The sequence below is a fragment of the Barbus barbus genome (genome assembly GCF_936440315.1).
Source record: "Barbus barbus genome assembly, chromosome: 16".
NCBI lineage: Eukaryota > Metazoa > Chordata > Actinopteri > Cypriniformes > Cyprinidae > Barbus > Barbus barbus.
In genome coordinates this window covers 25,330,534-25,352,774 of record NC_136744.1, presented here as the reverse complement: position 1 = coordinate 25,352,774, position 22,241 = coordinate 25,330,534, and the positions used below count along the sequence as shown (strand labels likewise).

The window sequence follows — 22,241 nt, the reverse complement described above, 5'->3', positions numbered from 1 at the left end:
TGGTTGACCAGTGGACTTCCTCCACGAGTACAACACACATAACACACACGCATAGAGACATTTCCTTTATTTAGACCATAATTAATTAGTTACAAAGGTATCTGGTATAGGCATGTGTTGTTTTTATGTTTCCTTATTATATTAGCCTAGTGACCACTCGTTATTTGTATTAGTAAGCTCTAAACACTCATATTCAGGTGTATGAATGTATCTCTGGTTTAATGTTTGCTAGATGTCTCTTTCTTGATATCAAAATGATCTGCTCTTTATTTCTCAAACAGTGATGTACACTGTGACCTCGTGAAATGCATCATACTATTCTTACGGTACTGTGGGAAGAATTACACCGATCGAGCAGAACAGTCATAAAACATGCAAATGAGGTGTCTGTCAAGTGAGACAAAGGAAACACTTTCCCGCTGAAACTATGTACCTTGTTATTGGTCAAACTGACCAAAATGGGTGTTGCAGAGAAACTAGATAAAACTTCTCCCACACCCAAAAGGCGAGTTCTTCTCTTTACCTTCGGTGCCCTAGAGACACTCATCACCGTGGAAACCACGCGACTCCCCTTTCGGGGGGAGTCCAAGCTTATGGCAGTTTTAAGTTCAGTAACTTCGGACCAATCAACCCGTGCCTGGAATGATGAAGCTTTCACTCCTAAAGGAATTCTACCGCGCGCGTTCTCTCTCTCTCTCTCTCTCTCTCCATGCCTTCCTTGCGTTGGCATCTATGTTTAATGTGTGTTTGTTTGTGTTTAGTTCAATGTTGCATGTTCCCCTGTTGTGTAGTTTAATAAACATCCATAAGTATTCACACTTGGTTGTCTGTGTCTGCAGCTCACAGAAACGAGGTCACTTTAACGTTCCGGTTTTGTTACATGCTCTATGAGCGATGTATTAGAAAGGAAATAATTTTCCAGTCAATAGACGATTAAAACTGTCCATACTGCGGACGAACAAATCATTTTATTGTACTATTAATGCTACAGTTAATTCCTGAAGGTGAATATATAATTGATAACAACCCGTTATGATTAATTATGTTCATCTCACTTTGAGCTAATTTGTTACAATATATACATATATATAATTTAGTGAGGTTTTTGCTTGAAAATTATTTGCCATTTGTTAAAAATGTTTCTCAAAAGTTTGCTTCTTAATTAAATTTATTGTATTTTATGTAGATATACTGTTAATTATAACAATAATGAATTAATCAGTCAGGTAATTATTATCCGTTCTATTATTATTATTATTATGTTGTTGTTGTTGTTGTTGGTATTGTTTTAACCAGAAACCAAGACCAAAACATTTTTATATAAAGTTTTTGACTGCATTTTATGTATTTACAGTCATTTCAGATTCATACAATGTGGGCAAATAGGGTTGTCTGAGACTTCAATATTTTTAATAATATGTATATTTATAAGGTTTTTGGCTGTATTCGACTTTGTTTAAAGTGCATTGTACTATTATGCAGTACAAGAACAGCCAAGTCCTCCATCAAAAGGCAGGAGATTTTACTCCTACAGCTGCAATATGAGCATTGCGATTTCTCCTATTCCCTTTTTCCACAAGTGCTTCATCTCCTCCCTCTTATACTGTCTAACTGTACATTACACCAATCTTCTATAAACAGGCTTGCTAGCCTCACACATGTGTGCTCGTCTGAGAAGCATTGTCTTAGTGACAGGCCTTTTGTGACACTATTGGATAGTGATTACAGGACATACCCTCCTCTTCCTCCTCCTCGTCCTCTTTACGAGGCTCTGTGGGATTCAGGCACTTCACTCAACAGCTCCACTGTTTGTTTTATTCAGAGTACTTGAGGCCAAACACCTTATTTATCCAAAAGAGAATGAGCAGACTTGACATTAATCCAGTTTGCATTGTCACGTTATGTAATCTTGTGCATTTACACGTCCAGGCTGGTTGGCTGTATTGTTAATGCACTTTACTACTGCTGCATACCCTAATGTTATTGATCACTGGCTATAGCTTTTGAAAATATCACAAATGGGTAGTATTACCATCTATTACTTTGAATAAATGTTGCCATGAATGTATGTTTTCAGCTGTCACATCTCATCCATAGGGGCTTTGTGTCATGATTCATGTTTTGCTTTGTACTAATGCAGTCAAATACAATGTTCTATAATCCCCTGTATATGTGCTTTCTTCCAGCCACCCAGTTACATCACCACCATCGTGGTTCAGGTTCAGTGCACCAATGAGCTGGTGGGAACGGTTATTTTGCACGAAGTACGGATAGTGGTGAGGGACAGAAATGACAACACGCCTCGTTTCCAGCAGCCTCGTTACTATGTATCAGTTAATGAGGTGAGGCCTGATCACTTATGCACTGCCTCATTTCCTTCTCTGTCAATTCAGTTTCAATTGAATGTGCATGGTATGCAAATTTTGTGAGGTGAGTACTGTGTCTGACAATACAATGTGACCAATGAACCAGTAAGTTGGTGTGTTGCGGACCGGATGTGGTGGTCCGCTGTGTGCCAGAAAGTCCAGGGCCACTTTTTAGCCCCAGTCCGCCCCTGTACGCTGTCATCCTTTTCTTCTTACCTTTCTCCTCCTGTACATGCAAAACGAGAAAGAGAGGGAGAGAAATACAGTGAAGTGATGACGTTAAGGGGGTGCGGGGCAGGAAGGGGAAAGTATCAGGTGGTATTTGCATTTGGGGGCGGATGCGATCACGTGAGTTGCTTTTGATCCAAAAGTCTGTGACTTGGTTCATGGGTTTTCTGGGTGATTTGTAGCCCCAGGGGCAGACTGATCTTGTATGTGTGGGAGAGAGAGGTTTCACGTGTGAATTTCAGTCCTCAAGAGATGCTGACATCGACCTCAGAAAGAATTCCAAGCAAGATGAGATTAGCACTAGATTGTCAGGTTGTTTTCCAAAAATCCTTTTGTCTTCATGCCATGAAACTGTGTCTTTAATAATTCAATCTACCATGCTTTAACATTGGCTTGTTGTGTTTTTGATGTTCTCCAGCACAGAGAAAATTGCAAGGAACATTGTACAATTGTGGTCATAACAGAAAGATATTTAATGTCTTATATTAGCATATATTGTCTAAACAAAAACCTTTATTTTGTATGCGATTAATCGCAATTAATTGTTTGACAGCCCTAAGTGATATATATGTGTATATGTATATATAAAATTTATGATTTACATAAACACATTTGTTATTTATTTATTTATTTTAATGTCTTATATGAAGAACATGTTTACATTTGTCAGCTGTTATGCCATTTTATTTTATTAATTTGGCAGACTCTCTTGTCCAAATTGCAAATGAGAATAATACAAGCAGAAGTGATTTCTCATTGTTAATCAAAAAATACAATCATTATCATTAATCATTTGTAAAAGGTTCAGAACTAAAAAAAAAAGGATTATTGCTAGCTTTTTTTTTGTCTTTATTTTTTGTAGTGTCTTCCACCACAATTGATTTATTCATAAATGCACTGTCTCTGATGTTATTGGTTTTTATTAACTTTAATTATATGAAACACCACTTCACTGAACATGCCAGCCATGGGTAATTCAGTAATGTATTTTTAGTAATTTTTTAAAAATCCTACAGTGGTTTAACGAGACCTTCTATGAAACAAGAAATGGAAATTCATTAATATAACACAGTAGGTTTAATGTATTATTATTGAGTTTACTTTTCAGAAAAAAAATAGCAGATGGAAATGCCACCGCAGTTGTAGATTGACCCTAACCTGTTATTTAATATCAGTAGTGCGTGTATTTTTGTGCAGGCATACGTGCAGGTTTTGCTCTCTCTCTCCTTCCGTTTTGACTTTGGCTTTTTGTTTTTTTCTCTGTGTATTTCCTTTGTATTTCTTTCTTCCTCTTCTGTCCCTGTCTTGTCTGTCTTCTAAGGGGATTCAGAAGAAACGCACACACATACACCCTATCTGGGTCAGACGGGTCACATCTGAGGCCTGTCAGAGTTGCTGTGTTGTTACACAAGCATATAGCCAGTGTCTGATGTTTGTTTCATGTGTTTTTTTTTTTTAATGATATCTCTCCAGCTCACTCCTGTCGGTACCACCATCTTCACCGGCTTCTCAGGAAACAATGGTGCCACGGACATCGATGACGGACCAAACGGACAGATCGAATACGCCATTCAGTACAACCCAAATGACCCGGTACTTCATCAGATCAAACAGACCTTCTGCAGTTACACTCAAGTTCTTCATTGTAATTAATGATTAATTTAAAGCAGTGACTTCATGAGTGAACTTTCAAACTGCAATGTTTTATTTAAAATAGTGCAATCTTTCTCTTTGTTTCTCTCTGTCTCAGATGTCAAACAGGACCGTGCGTGTTTCCGGGACGCTGTCTGGTAATATTGTTTTGGCAGAGCGGCTGAACTATGAGGAGATAACTCGCTATCTAATTATAGTCCAGGCCAATGTAAGATTATTAACACATTAAATATCCTTCACTATCATACAGTGTTGTTCCTTTATGCCTAATACATTTAAGAGGAGTGTTTCAGGGTAAACACAACAACAGCTATAGTGACAGGTTGTTGATTACCACAGAAAATAACTTAAAAAATTGTGATTGCATTAATGCACTTACAGTACAAGTCTATAGAAAAGATATATAAAGTCTTTTGGGCAAGGCCTAATGCTGAGATAAATGTTAAGGTCTTGAAAGTGCAGCCACAAAGCTTAAACATTATTAAATGTTCATCATGAGACTAGTGTGAAAAAAAAAAATCTTATGTAATGTAATACCATGTACATTTTGTGAATATATATATATATATATATAAATATATATTTATTTATTTACTTATTTTCGATTTTGCATGTACAGGTGCTGGTCATAAAATTAGAATATCATGAAAAAGTTTATTTATTTCAGTAATACCATTCAAAAAGTGAAACTTGTATATTAGATTCATTCATTACACACAGACTGATATATTTCAAATGTTTATTTCCTTTAATTTTGATGATTATAACTGACAACAAATGAAAGTCCCAAATTCAGTATCTCAGAAAATTAGAATATCAATTAAGACCACTGCAAAAAAAATATATTTTTAGAAATGTTGGCCGACTGAAAAGTATGAACATGGAAAGTATGAGCATGTACAGCACTCAATATTTAGTTGGGGCTCCTTTGGCCTGGATTACTGCAGCAATGCGGCATAGCATGGAGTCGATCAGTCTGTGGCACTGCTCAGGTGTTATGAGAGCCCATGTTGCTCTGATAGTGGCCTTCAGCTCTTCTGAATTGTTGGGTCTGGCGTATTGCATCTTCCTCTTCACAATACCCCATAGGTTTTCTATGGGGTTAAGGTCAGGCGAGTTTGCTGGCCAATCAAGGACAGGGATACCATGGTCCTTAAACCAGGTACTGGTAGCTTTGGCAGTGTGTGCAGGTGCCAAGTCCTGTTGGAAAATGAAATCTGCATCTCCATAAAGTTGGTCAGCAGCAGGAAGCATGAAGTGCTCTAAAACTTCCTGGTAGATGGCTGCGTTGACCTTGGACCTCAGAAAACACAATGGACCAACACCAGCAGATGACATGGCACCCCAAACCATCAATGACTGTGGAAACTTTACACTGGACCTCAAGCAACGTGTTGATCTTGGTGATTATGTGCCTCTCCTCTCTTCCTCCAGACTCTGGGACCTTGATTTCCAAAGGAAATGCAAAATTTACTTTCATCAGAGAACATAACTTTGGACCACTCAGCAGCAGTCCAGTCCTTTTTGTCTTTAGCCCAGGCAAGACGCTTCTGACGCTGTCTCTTGTTCAAGAGTGGCTTGACACAAGGAATGCGACAGCTGAAACCCATGTCTTGCATACGTCTGTGCATGCTGGTTCTTGAAGCACTGACTCCAGCTGCAGTCCACTCTTTGTGAATCTCCCCCACATTTTTGAATTTTTTTTTTTTCACAATCCTCTCCAGGGTGCGGTTATCCCTATTGCTTGTACACTTTTTTCTACCATATCTTGTCCTTTCCTTCGCCCCTCTATTAATGTGCTTGGACACAGAGCTCTGTGAACAGCCAGCCTCTTTAGCAATGACCTTTTGTGTCTTGCCCTCCTTGTGCAAGGTGTCAATGGTTGTCTTTTGGACAACTGTCAAGTCAGCAGTCTTCCCCATGATTGTGTAGCCTACAGAACTAGACTGAGAGACCATTTAAAGGCTTTTGCAGGTGTTTTTTGTTAATTAGCTGATTAGAGTGTGGCACCAGGGGTCTTCAATATTGAACATTTTCACAATATTGTAATTTTCTGGAATACTGAATTTGGGACTTTCATTAGTTGTCAGTTATAATCATCAAAATGAAAGGAAATAAACATTTGAAATATATCAGTCTGTGTGTAATGAATGAATTGAATATACAAGTTTCACTTTTTGAATGGTATTACTGAAATCAACTTTTTCATGATTTTCTAATTTTATGACCAGAACCTGTATGTCTTATTTATATATTATTTAAAAAAAAATATTTTTTTAATTCCAGTTTTAACATAGTTGTTTGAGTGATTTTAAGAGCACTGGTGACTTTAGTGTGTTTGTGAGTGTACATTTGAGAGTTTAGATTTGTTTGTGAGTTTGTATTTGAGAGTGCTTGAGCTTGCATTGGAGTGCTTTTAAAGTTTGCGTTTGTTAGGTTACCAGTTTGAATTTATACCTGCGAGTTTATGTGTGAAAGTTGTTGAGTTCACGTGTGAGTTTGCATTTGAGAGTTTTTGAGTTTGCAGTCGCGGGATTATGAGTTTAAATTGTACTTCTAAGGTTACATTTGAAAATTTTTGACTTTGTCAATGTATGTTTATTGGTTTGAATTTGTTACTGCAAGTTTAAGTTTGAGAGTTTTTGAATTTGCATATGCGAGTTTATGTGTTTGAATTTGAGCTTATGAGTTTTCATTTGAGAGGTTTTGAATTTGCATTTGTACTTTTGATTTTACGTGCAAAATTTGTTCAAGTTTGCGAGTTTGAAGGTTTAGGAGTTTGAATTTGTTCTCGCAAGTTTAGGTTTTAGAGTTTTTGAATTTGCATTGGTGAGTTTATTGATTTGAATTTGTAAGTTTATGTTCATGACTTTTTGAGTTTTTAAGTTTATAAGTTTAACTTCACGTTTTTGAGTTTATTTTCGAGAGTTTTTGAGTTCATGTTTGTGATTTTGCATTTGTACGTTTTTGAGTCTGAAGGTTTATGAGTTTGAATTTGTACTTACGAGTTTGTTTGAGAGTTTTTGAATATACATTGGTGAGTTTATTGTTTCAAATTTGTGAGTTTATGTTTTTGAATTTGGACTTGTGAGTTTACATTTGAGTTTTTAAATTCATGTTTGTGAGTTTGTGTTTAGAAGTTTTGAGTTTATGTTCAAGAGTTTATGAGTTCATGTTTGTGAGCTTGCATTTGTATGTTTTTTAGTTTGCATTTGATCGTTTGTGAGTCGAAATCTCTACTTCTGACTTTTTCAGAGTTTATCAACTTATGCTTGCAAGTTTACATTTGTGAGTTTATGGGTTATAATTTGTACTTGTGAGATTACATTGCATATGAGAGTTCTTGCATATGAGAGTTTTTGACTTGAATTTGTGTTTATGATTACTGTGTATAACACTTATAAGTCTGACAAGTTCACCTGCCTTGAATCAACACCTGGAGCCATTGCTATAAATGCAGCTTAAAAGCTATGACTTAGTACAACATCCATTGTTTTACTATAAACTGTTTTTGATGTTGTTCATATGTTGTTTATCAACTTTAACTTGTTTATAGTGCACATTATTGCTTTAAGTTCAAACCAACCCTAACAAAGTGCATATACGTGTGCTAGTAATTGAAGGCGTACTTATCGGAACCCAGTAAGGATTGAGTCATGAGCTGTAAGTCACTTTGGATAGTCTGCTAAATGACTGCTTACTCTGTAACCTTTCCTATAGATTGCAAAAAAATAACCTTGACTTTTTTGTCAAGAGGTCTGGGCCTGTTAGGCTGCCAGTTTGCACAATGCAGTTTTTTAACATTCCAGGCAGCTCCCTATATCTGTCACTGAATAACCGGCATTCTGATTCACTTCCAAATGCATCTCTCCACCCTCACACGAGCTGCATACACAACTAGCTCCAAGCCCGTCTAGAACAGCGTCCCTATGAGGGTGTCCAGACCCTGGAGGCTGTGAGCATGTTTTCATAGAGCCAAATGGCTCAAATAAATGCTTTACATCAAGGCTGCAACAGCTCTCCTTGAAGAAAATGGAATCATTTCAGGATGTGTAAAATGAGGGGATGGATTTGTTAGTGTTTTTTTTATTTTTCTCTCTGAAATATTTTCGAAGGAAAAATACAGAACAGCAGGGTTGGCTTTGATATGAATAATGCACATTTTGTTTAGATCCTGGTTGTTGGAATTTAAGCCAGTAATTACAGTATGGAGAATTACATTTTATTACGCCACATTTTTTTCTTTACCTATTGGTCTGGATTCAGTGCTATTAAATTTAATCTTGAGATTGTATTTAAGATTTTCTGTGTGGGCAAATACGAAGTTTACAAAAGGTTTCAAGTTCACAGTATGATATGCAAAAATGTATTTTCAAAAAGTAAAAAAAAAAAACACCTTTTGCTTGTTCTAGCAAAAAAAAAGACCTATGTTGATTAAGAGTTTAAATATTTAAAAATAAATTAATGTTCTTTTCCCTCATTCTTCTGTTCTCATTATTGTTGTCTCTCTGTATGCAGATCTGTGAATGTTGTATCTAAAGGTCTGTATCTATGGTAACATGCCAGCTTTTTTTCCAGGACCGGGCTCCATATCCGGGAACTCGTCGCACAGCAACCACTACTCTAACTCTGGATGTCTCGGATGGAGATGATCTGGGTCCCATGTTCCTCCCGTGTGTTCTGGTCAACAACACACAGGACTGTAACCCCATCACATACCGTGTGGCTATTCCTGAGCTCACTGACCCGGTAAGAACTTGCAGAGGTCTTTAAATGTCGAATATTCCCTTCATACATTCATTTTCCTACTAGATCTCCTAATGGAAAAACAGGTCCAAACCAGCTAGCTGTAAGTGGATCTAGGACCATCTAATGATCATGGTTTCTAGCTGGTCCCAGTTGGATATTTAGAAACCATATAAAACCAGCTGCCATCTTAAGATTTTACCTGGATTTTCAAGTAAGGATGTTGTCAGAGCCTGTTACTTGCCACAAGCTACAGTCATGATGCTGTATGCAGTGTCTGGTATAGCTAGGTACAAAGGCAGGAAGATGTCTTGACCGAATGAACAGGACAGAGTGACCTGAGGCTATGCAGTGGGCAGCCCTGGATAGATGCTTTCTAAGACTTGAGTGCTGGAGAACTTATTTTCTCTCAACTTGTAGGAGATTCTCAACTTTTGAGAAAACTCAAGAATCTGCTGAAGTTTGTTGCCTTAAAATTTTAAGTTTTAAGTTTGTTTTTTTTACAGTATAGGTTTGTGCATGAGATTGTGCCTTGAGCTATAAATAAATAAATAAACTATGCACTGTATGTGTATTAATAATTCAGCCTCACACAGCAAGCATATGGACCGCTCACTGACTGTTTGCTATCGTTCAAAAGTTTGGGGTAGGTAAGATTTTTCAAATGTTTTTGAAAAAAAGTCTCTTATGCCCATCAAGGCTTTATTAGTTTGATAAAAAACATAAATAGAAAAAAACAGGTATATTGGTAAATAGTATTGCAAAATATTTTTTTTAAATATATTTCATACAAATCATTATAATATGCTGATTTGGTGCAATTTTTTTTCTTAATATTATCAGTGTTAAAAACAGTTGTGTTGCTTAATATGTTTGTGGAAACTGTGATACATTTTTTACTTTGATGAATAGCAAGTTCATAAGGACATAAGGCATTTATTTTAATATTTTTAACTTTACTGTCACTTTTGATCCATTTAATGCATCATTGATTAACAAAATTATGCATGCTAACCTCAAACCTGTGAATGGTATAAAATAAAAATTATAATCGGTATATGAATGGTATTAAAAATTATACAGTACATATATATGTATGTACTGTATAATTTTATTATAAAATGGTATATATAATTCTACAGTTCTGCAGTTACTTGAGCACGTTTGACTGCAGAATGGCAGAATTGACTCTTGATAATTGAGAATCCAATAGTGAACTTTTGGTTATCTTTGTAATAATCACGTCTAGTTCATGGACACTTGCAGGACATTTTGATGTCTTCACTGGACGTTGAATGGACAAGCTCAAGAAAAGTGTAAAGCTCAGTATTTGTGTCAGTGTTGTTGGTGTATTGTTGACCCTTCACCGGTTAAATGTCAGTCCTTTCATATTTCCCATCAGATACGTTGCTCTACTGACCTGTGCTTGGCTAAAGATGAGACTCATACAGCAGGGGTAGCAAGGGTGAGAAACAAGGGATTTAGATGAGAAAAAGAGGTGGTTGATGAAAGTTAGCTGGTACAGATCGAATGAGATCAGGGACAGGGAGTAGAGACAAAGCAGGATGAGACCCTCAGTAAAACCACAGTGTTCATCACCCATCAAAGACAAGACGTGAAGCTTTGATGAAATCAGACCCCAGTTGAGGTGAGCTGCGGTGGGCAGAACTCTGAGAAGATGGATCTTTATGGAACCAAACCACATGGAGAAAAAAGAAGAGAGTCCAGCACATACAGCAATGGCTGATCTTTGCTCATGAGGGACTGCCGTAATTTATGCTAAAAATGTTTTCCACTGCAGACGCTGCACTCCCAACGGCTGCCAATTTCTGCGCTGAATAAATGTGCTGCAGATTTGCTTCATTTCGAGTTGTTTTACTTTCCTTTTTGCATTCTGCTTGCTGCAGTTCATGCATTTTCACAGAGACAAACTCTTTTTGCTTTTCTGCTGATTATCTCACAAATTATAAAGGATTAGTGTGTGAGGAAATCCATTTCAGAAATTTTATTTAGATTGGGTGATGAGTTTGTTTCTTCATCAGATTTGGAGAAATTCAGCATTGCATCACTTGCTCACCAATGAATCCCCTGCAAAAAAATATTGTGAAATATTATTACAATTTAAAATAACTGTTTTGTATTTTAATATATAATAAAATGTAATTTATTCCTGTGATGCAAAGCTGGATTTTCAGCATCAGTCTTCATGATCCTTCAGGAAATTATTTTCTGAAGAAATATATTATTTTAATATACTATAATAATGATTTGCTGCTCAATAAAGTTTTTTTTTATTATTACTATTATCAGTGTGGAAAACAGTTGTGCTGCTTAATGTTAATGTGGAAACCGTAAAACTTTTTTCAGGTTTCTCTGATGAATGGAAAGTTCTAAATAACAGCATTTATTTGAAATAGAAATATTTAGCAAGATTACAAATGTTACAAAAATTACTGTCACTTCTGACCAATTTAGTGTGTCCTCACTGAATAAAAGTATTAACTACTATTAATAATAATAATAATAATCTTACTGACCACAAACTTAAACTGTGGTGTATCTTTGTTTGTTTGAGATTATAACTCATATCATTAACTAAATTAAACATAATGATAATTGGGTCTTGTGACAGCAATATAGCATGCTATTATTTGAAATAGCTGATTAAGTTCAGAGTGGATGTATTATAAAACTATTTTAAAAGATTTACGCTACATTGTAGTCACATTACCTTGCATGTTTCATTGAATTGTGGCTTTCAGCTATCTTCTTATACAGTACATACTGAAAATTCACATGGTACTGCAGGGATTTTAAGAGTAGTGTTTTAATAAGTTATTGTAAACACATCCTGTATCAATGCATAATGCGTTCTGTTTCAGATACTATTTTTAAAACATTACTGGCCAGTAGTCGGTGTGTACTGCGCAGTATGCAGTAAGCATTATGCTAGCGTTCCTTTCCCAACATAAATTCTCTCTCATTTCCTTTGGCAGGAATAGTGGTAATTAATGAGGTCACATATTTCACAATTAGAGCTGGGATATGGTTCGAGAGTCTTTTTCCTGTCTCTAGGCACAGATTAATCGGCCTAATGCCTGCTGGAGGGGGGGATTATGGGTAGTTTTAAACGTCTCAGGTGGGCAAGAATTCTGATTTACTGTGCTCACATATTTAACATGGAGCGTCTGTATTTACGCTGCCATTTTAATGAAGCACCCATCCCAAAGGAGATGCTTCTTATGATCATATCCGTTAAAGGCCGTATTTGTCTGCACGAAATACACACTCATCTGTAGAGCACAGATTAAAACAATCAAGTGTCTCAAGAGCTTTGCTTTAGCCTAGAGGAAAACGTCCCTCAGTGGATGCTCTTTCATAGCTTGAGACTTAATGGAGATCTCAAAGTATTCTATTTATGTATCAGCTTTGTTTCGGATGTTTCAACTGAAATTTGGAGAAGTAAAAGTAGACACAAAGTTGTATAATTTAATGGAATTGAGCAAACATGAACTAACAATGAACAGCTAAACATTAACAAAGATTAATAAATACTGTAACAAATGTACTGCCCATTGTTACTTATGGCTAGTTAAAGGAATAGTTCACCCAGGTATGAAAATTTGCTGAAAATTTAATCACCTTCAGGCCATCCGAGATGTAGATGAGTTTGTTTCTTCATCAGAACAGATTTTGCTAAATTTATCATTACGTCACTTGCTCACCAATGGATCCTCTGCAGTGAATGGGTGCCATCAGAATGAGATCCAAACAGCTAATAAAACATCACAATAATCCCTACCTGATCTCATGGCATAAATGTACCTGGGCGCACTTTTTAGCAAGACGCGAAATACATACCAATAAGAACATATCACTGCAGTTTCCAAAAGAAATGAACACTAGAGGCAGTACAACTCAGACACCTTTTATTCCTTTTTACACAAATTTACAGAGTTTCGATTAATAAAGCGCAATTTTCGCACAATCACTTGAAGAATATCATGTTATGACATCAAAACAATATTAATATTCTGGGAAATTTGAAAATCCTGTGTAACTACTACAGTTCGACAAAACAGTTCAAATCCGCATATAAGGAAGTTCAAATAGCATGGTTGCATCAACAAATGTTTTTTTTGTATCAGTTTTGCATTTGTCACTATCAGGTAGGTTTAGGGTTGGATTTGGTGTAGATTCAAGATTTTTTTTTGTCACATATACAGGGTATAACCAGCAGTAAAATGTAGGTCCGGTCCGCTCCAAGGACAGTGCCATTATAAAGTATGCAGATATTAAGAAAAAGAAAGTAGAACAAATAAGAGAATAAAATAAAATAAAAGATAAAAAATATAAATATAAACGTGCAGGTCAGTATGTTGTTGTAATATGTAGGGCATATTTCTAACACGATAGAGCATTAATTTTTAGCGACGGTCCCCGGATATTTGAATTCTGAACCACCGCAATACGTACATGAAGCAACGTAATAAAAACACAGCAATACGTACCTATATCAACGTAATAAAAATGTGCCAGGGTTTACGCATTGAACCCGTGTTTTAGCGCATTTCTCTTTGAAAATGCGGCGAAACGTCTCGCTAAAAAGTGCAACCAGTTATGTTTATGCCATGAGACCAGGTTGAATAATCCACATGACTTCAGTTAATCAATTAATGTCTTGTGAAATAAAAAAATTAAAAATATTTCTTTCTCCAGTGAAAAAAAAACCCATCTCATCTGAATTAGGAGAGAAATATGCAAAGATCAATCATGTACACGAGAAAACAGTGCAAAACTGTTCTAAACAAATATGTTTGGATGTAAGAGGACATCATGGCATGGACTTTTTCACTGGAGGAGGCGCTATTATGAACAATTGACTTGTATTTTGGGCAGAAGTAATGGTTTCAAGTAATGGTTTCAACTCCCTTAACTAGTGTACTGGAGTCATATGTGGGTGCGGATGTGATGCGGATAGCATATTTCAGATAATTTGGTCTTGGAAGAATCTGATGAGAAACATTTGAGTCCAGACTAGGGTGAAACAATAGATACAAAAAGATACAAAGATTGCATATTGAATTCATTTAGCCAACTCTAATCTTGTTTTCCCCCTTGGTCATTTTTTCCTGTCTTCTTTTTTTCAGAGCAAACTGAACCCTCTGAATGTGACACCTTCCATTCGAGCCATTGACCAGGACAGAAACATCCAGCCACCCTCAGACAGACCGGGAATCCTGTACTTCATACTGGTTGGTAGGTACCTCAATTCACATATTTTGCAAGTGTTGAAAAATAGACACAACTGCACTCTTAACCAATGTTTCCATACATTTAAAAGAGAAAATCAGTTATTTAATGTGTTATTTGGGTTTACAGCAGACTGTATAAGTTCAGATGGGGCATATGCAATTCCCTTTTTTGTATCCAATAGCTGAGTGTAAATAATAGCATGAATCATATAATAGCACACGTTTTGTGTCTCTCTCTGTACTGCCTTTTCAGGTCAACCTGCTACATACCCAGAATTCTTCTCACTCAACAGGAGCACGGCTGAGCTGCGGTTGCTGAAGCCTGTGGACAGAGAGCTGTACCAGCGCTTCAATCTCGTTATTAAGGTCATTATATCACCATCAGGTTATCCTCTATAGATGGCTGTGTAGATAAGAGAGGTTCATCTAACACCCTGCTCACCGTTTCCAGAGGCTCTTACATTTAAGTGTCAATAAGAGTGTCATCATTTTTACAATAGTACTGACTCAATGCTTTATGACCAAAATAACACCTGGTATTAACTGTAGTACATTTCCCGAAATATTCTCTTCATATTACAGCAATAGTATCCGAAATTGAACACACTGTCTGTATGTACACACTTTCACTGGTTTTGTTTAAAAACCTAGTAAGCTGTCTATTTAGAAAGCATTTTAAAGCATTGTAGTCTTGAATCAAAGGATGTCATAAAAGGCATGCAGCATGATTATAGAAAAACGATTGCAAGGCAGCATTGCACATATACATTTGTGAAGAATGTTACTCTACAGTGCATTTATGACAAACTCAAATGAATGAAAGTGAAAATCTCTGTCATTATGCTTTATTCAATCCTAAAAAATATTGACAAAACATACACTACTGTTATTTTCAGAAAGAATGTATTCAATTTATCAAAAGTAGAGAAAAAAAAAACATTTATAATGTTTCAAAAGATTTTTCTTTCAAATAATGGTGTTCTTTAAAAAATTTACCATGATTTCCTCAACAATATTAAAGGGTTAGTTCACCCAAAAATGAAAATTCTGTCATTAATTACTCACCTTCATATCATTCCAAACCTGGAAGACCTTTGTTCATCTTCGGAACACAAATGAAGATATTTTTTGATGAATTCTGAGAGCTCTCTGACGCTCCATAGACAGCAACACAATTGCAATGTTCCCAGGTCCACAAACGGTGGTTGAGTCATAATTTTGCGAAGCTATAAGAACACTTTTTTTGCGCAAAGAAAACAATAATAACATAATTTATTCAACAATTCTTCTCCCCGAGTTACCGACTCCTGCCATTTCGGAGAGTACCCCAAAACATAATCAACGTAATCAGCATTGTTTACATTTAGCATGCGCATGCTTTTGCTGAACGTAATCAGCGTTGTTAACATTATCCTTGCAGCTTCGTAAAATTATGACTGAACCACCGTTTCTGGACCTGGGAACATTGCAGTTGCGTTGCTGTCTATGGAGGGTCAGAGAGCTCTCAGAATTCATCAAAAATATCTTAATTTGTGTTCCGAAGATAAACAAAGGTCTTCTGGGTTTGGAACGAGGGTAAGTAATTAATGACACAATTTTCATTTTTGGGTGAACTAACCCTTTAAGCACCACAAGACTGAAGTCATGACTGCTGAAATGTATGCATTTCCATCACAGGAATAAATATATTTATTATAAATAATAAAATCTATCTTTCCAACAACCAACTTTTGAACAGTAGTGTAGTTCTGTCTAATTGACAATATACTATTTTACCCAGTTTTTGTATGTGATAGTACATATATTTATGCTTCTTATCACATTATTAGTTTAGCACTGAAATCAATCAATCATTCCAGTTTCCCATGAGCTTTGTGCAATGAGCGCTATTTGTATGCCTCACAGTTTCTGCCTATGTAGAGTGTTCCAAATCACTTACTTGAGATCCCATTTCCACCTTTGTAGGTGGTAGATAGCGAGGCCGCTCACTAGCTTTGGAATAGAGCTTTGTATGTTTAATTACATTAAACATGCTTTATCTTCTAATTGAATTGAGCTGGAAGAGAAAGAGCAAGAGAGAGAAATTGCGGAAAGGAAGCGAGCGCTGATGTGAAATTATTCTGCTCTGTCATAGATTTGGGTGGAACAACAGTGTAACAGCAGGGGTAATTTAAATGTTTCCTCTGTGAAACGATGCATGACTGTGTTTGCTGTTATGATTTTGTCGTTTCATAATAACAAAGAACGATATGCTATTCTCGGTTCTCTTCAAGCTTGCTGAAATTCGAGACCAAATAACAAACAAAACACTGCCGCTGTCAACATTGTCAGATGTGCATATGTGTGCGCATTTCAAATGGGTGAAGTGGCTATTGAGTTACTGAGCTGCAATCTTTCATGACTTCTTAATGAAATCAGTGATAGATGGGACTCATAATTTAAATGAAAATATTCAGGGAGATGTATTCACTTACTTCTCTTTAATAAACAAAAACCAATTTGAGCCGTTTTGGGTCCATGAATTATAACTGCTGGAGTTTATTTAGAAATAAGTGAAGATGAATTCAAATCCTTTGATGAATTTAATTTAAAATATATATATATTTTTTTTTTTACTTGATTGGCTGGAGACATTAATACAATTTCTTTACACTAGTTTAACTACACTAAAAATAATAATAATAATAAAAATATATATATATATATTTTTATAATTATAATTTTATAAAAGTTTTATATAAAATATAAAGTTTGCAAATGTATATTTTATATGCATTTACAGTACATCATAAACTAAAACCATAAAAAAAATTCTTAAAATAAATTTTTAAGTGAAATAAAATATATGAAAAATAAAATAAAAACTCAAAATATTAATAAAAATGTTCTCAATTATACTTTTGTTTTGGATTGATTGATTGGATGATTTTTTTGATGTACCATGTTGGATATTGTAGCTTGGTAATGTCATTTTGATGTCATTTTACTTAAAGGAATGCCATGTGAATACAGTCTTATTTGAATATGGTAATCATTCATTACCATTGTACTGTCATCATGATGTTTGAACAGAAATACAGCAGATTATAGTTTGTTCACAAATTAAAGCGTGTCAAGCAACTGTCAGCCATAGGACAACCTTAAGCTTTATTTTTTTAGAAAATTTTAACAGTTTGTTTGTTCGTGAACAGGCCGAGCAGGATAACGGTCACCCTCTTCCTGCATACGCTGACCTGCAGATTGAAATTCTGGATGAGAACAACCAGGCACCATATTTCCAGCGCTCCTCATACCAGGGCTTCGTCAGTGAGTCTGCCTCGGTTGGCACCACCATCTCAGGGAGCGTCAACCTCACGGCCCCGCTGGGCATCATCGCACTGGACAATGACATAGAAGAGGTGAGATGTTCTCATGAAAAGTGCCAGGACATTTTCACAATGTTGCTTAACTCCTTTCTTGAGAATGCAAAGATGCATAAAATCACAGATGGTTTCAGTCTCTCCAAATGTTTTATATTGTAGCTGCTGCCAGGGGCCACACCAGTAGGTACCAGAGTGATGTGATGCGTGCCCTCTTTTCTTTTCTTTTCTTTTCTTTTCTTTTCTTTTGTATTTATAATATAACGGTTCAACAAATGCAGTCTTGTTTCCTTCTTTGCTGTGTCCATTTATTCTATTTATTCCTATTAATACATAAAGTTGGGACATGATATATTGAATAGTTTGTCTTTTATAGCCAGTATACTTTAATTTGTCACAGTTGTGAGCCATTGTTTGTGAGGTAGATGCTCTCATTCTAGACAGCAATCGAGTGTTAAAAAATTTGCATGGAAAAGAGTTAACATATTTTTCTGTTTTCCTTGAAAAGAGAGATTGTAAATTGTAACCCAGTGTTATCCTGGGTTATACTTATGTAAATATGCAAAACATGTTAATAATTGTGATTTTAATGAGTCTTTAATTGTAGAAAAAATACAATTCTATTTTTGATGAAAAATGATATGTATGATAAAAATTAAATTTTTACAAAAATTTATTTTAAACACACACACACACATTTATTTTCAATTCATCTAATTATATATTTAATTAAACTAAATAAATTTTTACTATCCGTATTTATCCATTATTCTTATGTATTTTACATATATTTTATATACATCTCTCTCTCTATGACTGAATTAATCAAACATAGACTGAATAGATGAGATAAATCAATAGACAAACTAATGCAGTTAGTTTGCAGACAAACAGCTTGTATTGACATGATCAATTTTAATGACACAGCACTTCTGTTAGTTTAAAATGTGCATGTGCTTCGTTTTCTCTCCGGATTTATACATTATATTTTGACTTTTGAATTCTCTGGACTTTCAAACAAGCTGTTGTATTTCTGTAGAGGCTCTTGTGTGTCAGATTGAATGAGGTGGTCGAGTGACTCTGTCTTGCGTGTTTATGCAACATGTGGATTATGTGACTGCATGAGGTTTGTTTGGATGGAGTTCTTGCTCATATTAACGTGTAGTAATGCTGCATTTGACCTCTCAACTTTGTTTGTTTTGTGAAGACAAAGGATCCTCAGTTGAAGATCACTCTGAATGGCTACACCTCCATCTTTTCCATCACGTCTGCTGGCATCACACGCTACCTTACTCTATTGAAACCAGTGGACCGAGAGATACAGACCAACTACACATTAACGGTATGTTACACACAAACATACTGTGCACACACACAATGTAAAAAATAAAAAAGTTGAGAAAACTTAAAAGTTTAAGGCAACCAGCTTCAGCAGTTTTCTCAACTTGTTTTTGTAGGAGATTTTGAGTTAAAAAAAAAATCTATTGTAACTATTAAATTAAGACAATATTTTAACTGTCTGGAACACACACTGCGTTTATCTAGAGTCCCTGTCACTCATGTCTCTTCTCTCATTGAAAATGAATGACTGGTCGCTTCAGTGTCTTCAGTCTTCTGTCCTCTTGAGATTATTTACTGCTCTTCTGAGACCCTGTGTGAGTCACAATCTGCCCTGTGGGACTCCTACGGCATGAGGAGCATCTCATTTATTAACAACAGGGAATGTTCTTACTTTAAGATTAATATTTCTGTCTCAAACATCAAGTCTCAGCATGACAACAGTTTGCTGTGATGAACAAAACAAAGCGATTGAAACTATGCTGTTTGTTCAGTATGTGAAGTGTCTCTTCAGGACTCTGCCCATCGATCGGATCTATTGATCTGAGATTTGGGCTCAAGTGTCTCTGATCTTTCCAGAATCCCTCATCTCCAAGGAGCAGTTAAAAAGACAGCTGGATCACAGGAGGAACATTTGAGCGCAGTGTTTTGATCATTGTTTAATCTGAGAGGTGGTGTTTGTTTCGTGGATCATTCACTGTAGTGACATATCGAGACGACTTTCAGTTGGGGATTTTAGTTTCAGTTTGGGAGGAAGTAGGCAAGATGAAGCCTGAATAATTTAATATTTTTTTGTCAGGGTAATGGTGTATATATATAAAATGGTGTAATGATATATATAAACTTTATATATACAGGTGCATCTCAAAAAATAGAATATTGTGAAAAAGTAAAAAAGAAAAATTAATTTATTTAAAAAAGTGAAACTTTCATATATTCTTGATTCATTACATGCAAAGTAAAACATTTCAAATGTTTTCTTAATTTTTTCTATTTTCATGATTAGAGCTTACAGCTCATGAAAGTCAAAAATCCAGTATCTCATAATATTAGAATATTTCCTAAGATCAATAAAAAAAGTATTTGCAAAACAGAAAAGTTCAAGTTCTTTAAAGTATGTTAATTTATGCACTCAGTACTTGGTCAGGGCTCCTTTAGCACAAACTCCAGCATCAGTGAGGTGTGGCATGAAAGCAAGGGTGTAGGTTTGCTTATGACATTAGTTGGGACATAAACCCAATCCCACCCCCACCGGTTATAATTCATATTGCTCAGAGTTTTTTGTTTTTTTTAAATAGTGTGTTTAACAGACAATAATTAAACAATTATGATTTTGTGAACCAACAACATCAGCATCAGAGCACTGGGTGTCTTAATCACACATCACTTTATTTTAAAATTAATGGAATTGGACCCAGGATGCTTCTGAAAGAATACTCTGCTGTTGCTGTAGTAACAAAACTCGTGTGCATTTGATTGACAGATAAACAGCACGCTCTTAAATCAGAATTGTTTTTTATTTTGTGGATATTTCAGCCAACCTTTGTTTTCCTCAGTGCATAACTGACATGTCACGAGTATATTTTTGATCTGTAAATGTTAGAAAGTCATGCAAATATATCCATTTTGCTGTCAGGAGTGGATTTATGCGTGTGGATGAGCGTTGCTGCGTGCATGCGCACTAAAATAGGAGCGCAATAATTCTGAGTCAAATATGCATTTTATGATAGCAGTAACTGTAAAGGAACTATTGTAATGGGTAAATAAAATGTAAGCTAATACAGTCCTAATTACTAAACTCAGATGAGTTAATGTGTGTTTCTTACAGCAGTTAAAATGTAGTTTTAATTTAGTGATTTTAACTTTTAGTTTAGTGACTTAATGCTTTAAAGAGCAATGTTAGATTGTAATGTTCTAATGCTATCTGTTCTAATTATAAAAGGTACAGCTGTTATAAAACCAGAGAGAAAGGGTGCATGGCTATGATAGTATGTGAGAGAGTCAGTGGTAGGCCTAATATCATTGCATTCCTATTGGTCAGTGTTAGAGGAGCTCAGCTTAGCCTGACAGTTAGCCTGCCCTGAACCAGGTTAGGTTTCCAGCATAAGTAGCCACAGTGGCTGAGGTTGATCTTTGTTAAATTTGCTTTATGGAACCAAATAATTTGACAGTGAGTCAGACTAACTGAAATAAGCCTGGGCTATTTGGTAAACTTGTTTTATGAAACAAGCCTCGAGGTGTTAGAAGTCAGAAGACACAAGTTAATTTTTTGATTTGCTGTCTGTCAGAACCAAAGAAATAAATGTGATTATATTTTTCCAATTGCATCGTATTGCATCGAATCACATTGTGTTTAATCGAAATTGAATCGCACTGCATCATAATAGGGGTGAATCGTATCGCATCGCTAGCTGCTTCATATGTATCTTCAATGTATTGTATCGTTGGCTATACATCGCGATGCGTATCGCATCTCTCAGTTATGGAGATGACAAAACAGGTCTGTGGATGATGCTGTCAATATGGGACAGACCAGGGACTTGTGTGAGGATCCTGTTTGTGGACTTCAGCTCCGCTTTTAACACCATAATCACGGACAACCTTCAGAATAAACTGTCTCAGCTCTCCGTCCCCACCTCCGTCTGTCAGTGGATCACCAGCTTCCTGACAGACAGACAGCAGTTAGTAAAGCTTGGTAAATCCACATCCAGCACTCATACCATCAGTACTGGAGCTCCTCAGGGCTGCGTTCTCTCCCCACTCCTCTTCTCCCTCTACACCAACGACTGCACATCTAAAGACACCTCTATCAAGCTCCTGAAGCTTGCAGTTGACACCACACTGATTGGCCTCATCCAGGATGGTGACGACTATGCTTACAGGAGGTTAAGGAGCTGGCTGTATGGTGCAGTCTTAACAACCTGGAGCTGAACACACTCAAAACTGTGGAGATGATCGTGGACTTCAGGAGAAACAGGTTCTCTTCCTGGTTGTGCTTCCTTCGCCAGCTGAGGAAGTTCAACCTGCCACAGGAGCTGCTGAAACAATTCTACTCTGCCATCATTGAATCTGTCCTCTGCATTTCAATAACGGTCTGGTTCAGCTCAGCTACCAAATCTGACCTCAGAAGACTACGGATAGTAGTGCGGACTGCTGAGCGAATCATTGGTACAACCCTCCCCACTCTCCAAGAACTGTACTCATCCAGAGTGAGCAAAAGGGCTGGTAAAATCACTCTGGACCCCTCACATCCAGCACACTCCCTCTTTGAACTTTTACCGTCTGGTCGACGCTAC

The 22,241-nt window shown here is 36.2% G+C and overlaps 1 protein-coding gene across 1 annotated transcript in view; it reads left to right on the top strand.

Moving 5' to 3' along the window:
• pcdh15a (protocadherin-related 15a) overlaps window positions 1-22,241 on the top strand; it is a 233,974-nt gene that overhangs the window by 90,390 nt on the left and 121,343 nt on the right. Inside the window, exons 5-13 of the mRNA XM_079437451.1 lie at window positions 2,187-2,342; window positions 4,068-4,187; window positions 4,345-4,455; window positions 8,826-8,996; window positions 14,144-14,252; window positions 14,502-14,614; window positions 17,440-17,646; window positions 17,770-17,790; window positions 18,815-18,949. Coding sequence (XP_079293577.1) covers window positions 2,187-2,342; window positions 4,068-4,187; window positions 4,345-4,455; window positions 8,826-8,996; window positions 14,144-14,252; window positions 14,502-14,614; window positions 17,440-17,646; window positions 17,770-17,790; window positions 18,815-18,949 — 1,143 coding nt within the window. The remainder of the gene's footprint in view (window positions 1-2,186; window positions 2,343-4,067; window positions 4,188-4,344; window positions 4,456-8,825; window positions 8,997-14,143; window positions 14,253-14,501; window positions 14,615-17,439; window positions 17,647-17,769; window positions 17,791-18,814; window positions 18,950-22,241) is intronic.